Below are 9551 nucleotides of genomic sequence, written 5' to 3' on the forward strand. Positions count from 1 at the left end.
CCTATCCATGCCAGTAGGACCCCAGCCCCTATACATGCCAGTAAGACCCCAGCCCCTATACATGCCAGTAGGACCCCAGCCCCTATCCATGCCAGTAGGACCCCAGCCCCTATCCATGCCAGTAAGACCCCAGCCCCTATACATGCCAGTAAGACCCCAGCCCCTATACATGCCAGTAAGACCCCAGCCCCTATACATGCCAGTAGGACCCCAGCCCCTATCCATGCCAGTAGGACCCCAGCCCCTATCCATGCCAGTAAGACCCCAGCCCCTATACATGCCAGTAGGACCCCAGCCGCTATCAAAACCAGCTCACGCGTCCTATATACTGCCAAGTGCTGAGATGAAAGAGGCCCCGCCCCTCCGGTGACGTCACACCTATCAGGAGCCACGACCTTCCCGTCATCCCTTGCGCGCCGGCCTAGCTTGTTATCCGGTGTCCTTGTCCTCGGTCACATTCCCCGGCTTCACCATGTTGTCCGCCCGCAGTCTTTTGGGTCTTCGCCGGGTAGTTCTGCGTCACGTAAGATGTTATGCCGAGGCTGCGCCGGCCGGGTCTCCAGCCATGAGCTTCACATTCGCCTCTCCTAGTCAGGTAGTATGGCGGGGTATATATGTGCTGTGTGTTATATGTTTTATGCACTGGTGTATATATGTGCTGTGTGTTACATGGGGTATGTATGTGCTGTATGTTATATGGTGTATACATGTGTTGTATGTTACATGTTATATGCACTGGTGTATATATGTGTTGTATGTTACATGTTATATGCACTGGTGTATATATGTGTTGTATGTTACATGTTATATGCAGTGGTGTATATATGTGCTGTGTGTTACATGTTATATGCAGTGGTGTATATATGTGCTGTGTGTTACATGTTATATGCACTGGTGTATATATGTGCTGTGTGTTACATGTATGCACTGGTGTATATATGTGATGTACTGTATGTTACATGTTGAATGCATGGTGTATACTTATGCTGGGGGTGCATGTTATATGCTGTGGTGTGTATATATGTGCTGTATGTTACATGTTATACACTGGTGTGTATGTCTGTGCTGTATGTTACATGTTCTATACCGTGGTGTACATGTGCTGTATGTGACATGTCCTGTGTACAGTCACTTGTATGGGGCACTTCCCTAACACCTCCCAGTAGCCCTGACTCTGACTGGTCACATTGTGTCGGTGATCTTGTCCTTGCAGATACTCTATAGACAGCAGACATGTGCCCGGCTCTGGGGTCACCTCTGTACGGCAGGATTCATGGACTTTCCCCAAGGTCACCGTGTGTAAGGTCTCACTTATGGAGATCTCTATATGATTGGGGTAGCCTTATGTGTATTATTTATGTGTCCCCCTATTTATGGGGTATGTGTCTGACCTCCGGGCTCCCGGTGATGCCGGGAATGTGGGTACTCTGAGTACTGGTGCACATGGTGACACATACAGCATTGACATGACAGTGAATATCGTCAGTGTGACAACCTTTTATTTCAATGGCTGTATTATATAAATTTTATGTAAATGGGGATATTCATGTGACCGGTTCTATGAACAGACCCTCAAAGACTAAGTCATGTCCTATGTTTACCCTCCTACACGGATCCCACAATATACTCAAAGCTATGAAGAATCTGTGGAAAGCGGTTCCCCTCATAGGTATGTTATGGGGGTCACTGAGTACAAGGCTGTCAGTCCTGAGTCTTGAGTGCACACTCCTACTCCAGTGACTCCGGGGACTCCTGGCACAGTGATCTGTAGGGTTCCCCTATCCAGACAGGACAGAGCTCAGGAGGAATCCGGCAGTGTTCTGGATTTAGAATTAGGCGCAGATGAAAACTGAATCTGCAATGACATAAAATAGAAGTAAAGAGTTTTAAAACTTTCCTGTAAAATGTAAGGGGGCGTTCACATTACCATTGGTGACCATCGCTATTGTCCGTTACAAGATTGTCACAACGGACACCAGCTGAGCCGCCAGAAATCCGTTAAAATTTTCATTCATTTCAATGAGATTTTATCTTGTGTCCATTTACACCCAATACGTTTTTTTTCCCCAGCGGACAGAAAAAAATCCTCCATAGAGGACTTGTGTGTCCTTCTGAAAAAAACAGATTCTTGACGGACTGCAAAAAAACGGATGCATTAACATCAGTGTCTGTTATGATAGGTGTCCGGTTTTTTTTATTTTTAACAGACTCCTTCATAACAGAATTCATCAGTAGTGTGAACCCTGCCTAAGTTGCCTAAACCTGTCAGATTGCTCATGTGGTCCTATCTGTGGGCGGCTTAAAGAGAACCTGTCACCACCTTCAAGATCTTCATGTCATTTAATTAGTTGTCTCTCCGCTGATTCTGTCACAGATGGAATTATTTCCGTAGCCCCCACCATTCCTGAGAAATTAGTGCTGTTGGTGTCTGATGCTATTTACTACGGCATGTGGTACTGTGTACTGTCAGGAGGGTGGTGTCAGGCAGGAGCAGACAAGGAGGTGTGACCCTGAGCTCTGACACTGGTCGCCTCCGAATCGCATCCCCCTGCCTGACACCCCCCTCCCCCTGACATTACAAAGCTTAAAGGGATTGTACCACTAAATATGTATTTTTTTTGTGGATAAGACGTTGGAATAGTCTTTAGAAAGGCTATTCGTCTCTTACCTTTAGACGTGGTCTCCACGCCGCCGTTCCTTAGAAATCCCGGTTTTTACCAGTATGCAAATGAGTTCTCTGGCAGCGATGGGGGTGGGCCTCAGCGCTCAAATGGCGGTGGGGACGTCCCCACTGCTGCCAGAGAACTCTCTCCAGCGACGTCTCCATCTTCAGCTGCATCCTCCCCTTCTCTCGTCGTCTTCCATCTGGTTCAGCTCCAACACCTGCGCGGTCAGCTGTACCAGTGAGACACTAGTAGAGCTGACTGCACATGCCAGCCGGCGGCTGTTTTTTCGAAGCCGCAATTGCGTGCACGTGCAGTACGCTCCTCTAAGTCTACGCCGAACAAAAAATGGCCACCGGCCGGTATGCGCAGTCGGCTCTACTAGTGTCTCTCTGGCAGAGCCGACTGCGCAGACGTCGGAGCTGACCCAGACGGAAGACGACAAGAGAAGGGGAGGATGCAGCTGAAGGAGGCGTCGCTGGTGAGAGTGTCAGTAAAGGAGGGGCCCTCCTGCTGTAAGAAGCCTGCAAGGAAATTATATAATGGGGTCAAGGGGGTGGGGAGTAGATAAGGAAGGGCTAGAGAGACAGGGAGGGGGTGCATGGAAGGGAGGAGTGAGATGAGAGGGGTCAGTGTAGAAGTTACATAGCAGGAAGCTGAAGGTGTAAACAAATGCAGAAGATACCAGGAGCTCCCAGAGACACTCAAAACACTGCTAAAGGTATATGGGTGCAATTATTAACCCTTTATTAGCACTAACAGACCTTTATAAAAGCAGTCATTTAAAATTGTATTTACTGTGTGATCCTACAAAGCTTCAGTTCACACATTTCACTAGTCCCTGAGCTTTCCTAGGTGTTCGAGCGTCCATGTGCTTAATGTGTACAATTGTCTCCATGTGCTTGTGTTATTGCAGTTCTCTCTATGGCTGTCTTTGTGACCCATGTCCTCTTCACAGGTGTTTTACAATGGCGCCAATGTCAAGCAAGTAGACGTCCCCACAACAACAGGAATGTTTGGTATCCTTGCGAATCACGTCCCCACGCTCCAAGTCCTCAGGCCTGGCATTGTCTCAGTGCTCAGTGAAGATGGGACCACAACGAAATACTTTGGTGCGTATGCCTTATGTCCTGATTTCTATCTTCCTCTGTATCTGTCAGGAAGTCTAGTTAATACTGATGGGCATGGTTGACACGTTCAAGTTGTAAGGATGTGCCAAACCGCAGAATTTTGTCAGACCGGTCTAGTCACCAAGGATAGGATTCCTTAACAATTATTTTTTTCAATTGGTCTGTCTAAGGCACAGTCCTCGGAGCTGTAATTGGCTTATCTAGTCCGGAGATTGCTGGTGGCTGGTAATCTGAAGCAGTGTTCCCCTAATCTCATAAATTATTGGGGAAGGAGGGGGCAGAGCGACTTGGAGGAGGGTGGGAATGTTCCACATTACATACCCTGGGGGTCGTGACGTTCTTGGGTCCATCATCTGTGAATGGGTGAGAAAGAGTCCTGCAGGTTTCCGTCTCCTGCCTCTCTTTTGTGCAGGAAACAGAAACCTGCAGAACGGAGACCGGGCGCAGATGTGAACGAGCCCTATTTCTGTTTTCTGCTGTCAGGTGGGCGGTGCCTGGCCGGAGCAGGCACCACCCACCTAAGCTCTGACTCGCCCCTTACTGACACTGCTCGGCTATATTGGGCATATGGGGGGGGTTTCTAGAGAAAATAAAAAAATTCCACATGCCCTGGAATCGGTGGAGTGGCACCTATTAACTAGAACTAGATTTGGTGAAAGCTCCTCTTTAAGGCTGAAGCCCAACGCAGCTTTTTTTTTTCCGATTTGCAGATTTTGCTGTGTGCTTTTGAGCCAAAGTCAGCCGTTTGTGTTAAACAGAAGGGGAAACGTCTGACTTTGGCTCAAAAAACTGCAGCAAAATCTGCGTAAAAAAATGCTGCATTTCTGCTGTGGGGGCCTAAGGCTGAAGCCCCGCAATGTGGAAACGCAGCTTTTTTTTTTTTTAAATCGCAGCATGTCAATTATATCTACGGAAACGCCGGCGGCTTTCCCGTAGATATAATTGTGACAGAAAGTCCGCGGAGGAAAACTCTGTTCAAAGCGCTGCGGGAAGAACTGCTATGCGTTCACGCCGCGGTTATTCCCACAGCGCTTTAACGCTGCGGTTCCGGCCCGTGGGGCCTTAGCCTTAAGGGGATTTCTGCGACCCCCACCAGTCAGCTATTTGAAGACTCAGCCCAATGTACTCAGCCCAATGTACTTGGATAGGATTGAGCTGTAAACAGGTTATGTTGACTGATGGAGGTGACAGTGGCTTTTACACTGAAGCACCGCTATAAGCAGTTAATACCGTATTTTTCGGACTATAAGAGGCACTTTTTTTCCCCAAAATCTGGGGGGGAAATGAGGGTGCGTCTTATAGTCCAAATGTGGAGATCGCCATGTTCCTGCTGCTGCTGGCTTCCTGCAGCGACAGGAGCGTGGCAATGCTGCAGGCCCTGACACCTGTGCCAGCGTCTAAAACCCTTCCCGGCATCCGCCGTTCTAATGCCGGGCAACCGGGTCTCCTCTCCCCCCCTCCCCCCCCTTCCCAAAAAAAAGGTGTGGAATACAGCCCTATACCTTTAAAGTTGCAGGTCGGCTCCTGCGCGGCGAGGTCGCAGGAGCCGACCTGTTCTGGTGACAGCCGGGAGCCTAATGAAGGCTCCCAGGCCTGTCACTGCTATATTACTATTGCGGTTGGTCTATGACCAGCCGTAATAGTAATGTAGAGAATCTCCTATAGACGGCAATACACTTCTATTGCCGTCTATGTGACTTGCAATCAAATGATTGCAGGTTCAAGCCACCTAGGGGCAAGGGGCAATAAAATAGTGAGGGGGAAAAAAAAGCTTTAATAAAATAAATAAAAGTTCTAAATCACCTCCTTAACCTAGAATACATATAAAAGTAGAAAATGACTGTGAAACACAAACACATTAGGAATCCCTGTGTCCGGAAATGCCTGGTCTACTGATAGTTTTCAAACCGCCGTGGTTTTTTTGTTTTTTTTTTCGCCGTTTTGCCTCTAAATTAAATAAAAGGTGGTCTAAGAAATAGACATTCCCCAAAATGGTAGAACTAAAAAGTACATCTGGCCCCGCAAAAAAAACGCTCTATGTATCTCCGTACAGCGGCAGGGTAACCTGTCAATGTGCAAAACGACAACTCCCATATATTAAATATTTTACCTTTTTTTTTTTTTTTTTTTTTTTCTTTGCTTAAAATTTTTTTTCCCCTATTTTCCTCCTCTGAAACCTAGGTGTGTCTTATAGTCCGAAAAATACGGTATATGGGGGGATACACTCCACTAATTTATGATTGATTGTCCTATTGCTGGAATTGCAGATGGCTCTGGACTAGTTCAATGTGTTATCCAGGCCTTATCTGGATAGCACACTGACTCATGGCCTTGCACGTGGCCGTGCATTACACAGATCCATGTCCGAGCCGCCTATATTGGGACAGGTCGTGTTTTGCAGCTGTGCTTTTGCAACCCACATTCATTGCCAAAGCATAGGCGGCACAGATGGCATGGCCAGCGTTGCTCACGATGGTGTTGTGTAGTCTGGATGTATGAAATTAATTTATTACATCAATTGATTGTTTTTGATACTGATATCCTGTGCTAGTGTTGTAGAATTTCCTCTAAGTGTTGTCGTCTTCTGTAGTGAGCAGCGGGTCAGTGACTGTGAATGCAGATTCCTCCGTGCAGCTCTTGGCCGAGGAAGCCGTGACTCTGGACATGCTGGATGCAAGTGTAAGTTCAGATCAGGTAACGGTTAATACAAGACACACTGTAGACTTTTTTACGTTTTGACCTCTTGACATGGGCAGAGAAGAATCCAGAAGTTGTATGTTAATTGTTCATATTGTCGGTGAACTGACCGACTGCAACATCTGCGCCCATGGCTGCTTATTGTATCAAATAATGCCAAAAGAATTTGTTCTCCCCTAATTCCTTCATCTAATGGAAACCCGGATAACACTGCCTGCGGCTTATTTACCAAATATATTTATTAAAGTTATGTATTTAAAAGAAATCCTACAAATATATTCACAAAATACAATGTAGTGGGGTCACACAGAAAGGTACTATATAGTCTAAGAAGGAATAAAGATGGGGAACAAGGGGGTGAAGAAGAGAAAAAGGAGTGGGGGAAAAGTCCAGGAAGATAGGGGAAGGAGCCAACCTGGTGGAACTTTAAAGGGGGGGCAGCCCCAGGCATGGGGGAGCCGAAAACCTCTATTCTTCAATAATAGGGTTAAAGGGATTCTACCATTAAAACATTTTTTTATTTTTTGTGGATAAGATGTCGGAGTAGTCTTTAGAAAGGCTATTCGTCTCTTACCTGTAGATGTGATCTCCACCGCGCCGTTCCTTAGAAATACCGGTTTTTACCGGTATGCAAATGAGTTATCCCACAGCGATGGGGGCGGGCCCCAGCGCTCAAACAGCGATGGAGGTGTCCCCACCGCTGCCAGAGAATTGTCTCCAGCGCCACCTCCTTCTTCATCCGCAGCGTCATCTTCAATGTCTTCCGGCGCCGGCTTTTCTAGCAGAGCAGGCACACAGGTCACCGGAAAATGCCCGCTTGCACAGTATTGTTAGCAACCATTTTCTCATAGCCTGTGCGCCTGCGCAGTCTGCTCTGCTAGAAGTCACGAGCCTGCGCCGGAAAAAGACATTGAACATGACGCGGAGGACGAAGAAGGAGGCGGCGCTTGGAGACACTTCTCTGGCAGCAGTGGGGACGCCCTCATCGCTGTTTGAATGCCTGGGCCCGCCCCCATTGCTGCGAGAGAACTCATTTGCATACCGGTAAAAAAAAACGATATTTCTAAGGAACGGCGCAGCGGAGACCACGTCTAAAGGTAAGAGACGAATAGCCTTTCTAAAGGCTATTCCGACGTCTTATCAACAAAAAATGTTTTAATGGTAGAATCCCTTTAAAGAATCATGTCAGGATCTGGGTAAGGAGAGTCTCGGCACGTTGTGGATTTGAGGATTATCTTTGAAGAAAGTCCAGGGCAGCCACAGTAAGGCAATCTGATATATGGGGTGGGGTCAGCTTATTAACAAAATGGGATTTGAGGAGATGGCAAAACAATGAGATGACACGTGCTGGGGTCATCGAGACAAGGAGAACGGCTTTGAAGTCGGTGAGGGAGTTTGGGCCCAGGTGGAGGAAGTTGTGTAGCGGGGCATATTCCAGCCAAGAGAGGGTTCTGTTGGGGCTTTGTTCCTGTGAAAATCCTATTGGTGAGAGCAAGGCCTAGCCTGTCTGACAAGGTTAGGAGACGGGCAGTAATTGTGGACAGCCGGGGTATATATCAGGGATGGGCTGCAATTTCAAAAGTCAATGATAGGTTCTTTTTGACAATAAACCACCCACAGGTACTTCTGGACTGGTGGTTAAAGAGTCCCAAATAGTCCTGTCCTACCTCAGTCTGTGGCTGTATATCTATTCACTTTATAAGCTGTAGTAGAAAGCGCATGTGCCAGACTTGGGTGCCTGTTTCTTAGAGGTAGAATGTGACATTATCATGCTACTTTGCTTCTTGCCTTTTTGTAAACTTGTGTGTAAAATGTAAACTTGCCCTAACAATCATTTTGTTTTGTTTTTTTTTGTATTTCGTGCTTTTTGATAGAGTGCAAAGTCAAACCTAGAGAAAGCCTTGGCAGAGCTGCAGAGCGCCGGAGATGAAGTTGCAAAGGCAGAGGCTCAGGTTAACCTAGAAGCTTGTGAGGCCATTGTAAAAGCTCTAGAATAAAGGCAGGTGGGTATCCATACAAGGGTCTTACATGTTTGTTGCATTGCTGCTCATTTTAAAGGGGAATACTTGGTGCCTCCTGGCTTTTGTTCCTTGCGCTTGTATCTGTTTGTGCGCTGTTCACTCTCCTTTCTGTATGATTCTAATTAGAGATGAGCGAGTACTGTTCGGATCAGCCAATCCAAACAGCACGCACGCATTGAAATGAATGGACGTAGCCGGCACGCGGGGGGTTAAGCGGCCGGCCGACGTCAAAGCGGAAGTACCAGGTGCTTCCATTCATTTCAATGTGTGCGTGCTGTTCGGATCGGCTGATCCGAACAGTACTCGTTCATCTCTAATTCTAATCTTAAACTCTGAATGTGTTTCCCTACGGCACGTTTTTTGTTTTGTTTTTTCTCCTTTTTGTCTGTGTTTTCCTTCCTAACGTGCTATTCCTCTTCTCTGTACATCTTATGCACATGCATAGAAGCGCCCTTTCACTTTGTACGTCCTCTTGATACTTCCCGCTCATTGCATTTTGTCTTGCCGCCTTCTGCATCATCTTTCCTATGTTGTAGTAGATGCTAAGTGTACAGGTTAAGCATTGCAATCCTATGTACACAAATCTACATCCTACTATTTCATTGCATTCTCTACCAGTAAACCTCCTTGTTTTCCCATAAGATGGTGATATGATCTTTCTTGTAACCCGCCATATAGAATAAGTTTCTTGTGTATTCTCTGATCTTTTTTATACCTTTTTTTTCTGTTCTTTTACAGGGGTTTGATAGTCGTACAGCACTTCATACAGCACTTCTTCCGCCATCCTCCCCAAATAATAAAAAATTGAAAAACCTACCATCTTGTGTGTTTTATTACTTGGCAGATAGTTACAGCTTGTCTTTAGGAAAAGGTTGAAGAATAATACTAAAATGGTTATATAATAGGTGGATATGTCGGCTGACCTAAAACCTTGAGTTAGTATAGGAAGCGTCTAAAACCTGAATATCTCTAAACATCCACATACATGAGAAGCTTTTCTCCAATCTTCCGGTCCTGCACCTACAAATGTATCTTTGGCT

General features: G+C 46.5%; 1 protein-coding gene across 1 annotated transcript; it reads left to right on the forward strand.

Moving 5' to 3' along the window:
- The first annotated feature begins 390 nt into the window (after window positions 1–390).
- Window positions 391–9327, forward strand: ATP5F1D (ATP synthase F1 subunit delta). The gene is made up of 5 exons (XM_075261630.1): window positions 391–595; window positions 3622–3775; window positions 6384–6472; window positions 8365–8493; window positions 9250–9327. The coding sequence occupies exons 1-4, from the start codon at window positions 473–475 to the stop codon at window positions 8485–8487; spliced, it is 489 nt and encodes a 162-aa protein (XP_075117731.1). The 5' UTR covers window positions 391–472; the 3' UTR covers window positions 8488–8493; window positions 9250–9327.
- The last annotated feature ends 224 nt before the right edge of the window (window positions 9328–9551 follow it).

This window comes from Leptodactylus fuscus, chromosome 1, assembly GCF_031893055.1.
Source record: "Leptodactylus fuscus isolate aLepFus1 chromosome 1, aLepFus1.hap2, whole genome shotgun sequence".
NCBI lineage: Eukaryota > Metazoa > Chordata > Amphibia > Anura > Leptodactylidae > Leptodactylus > Leptodactylus fuscus.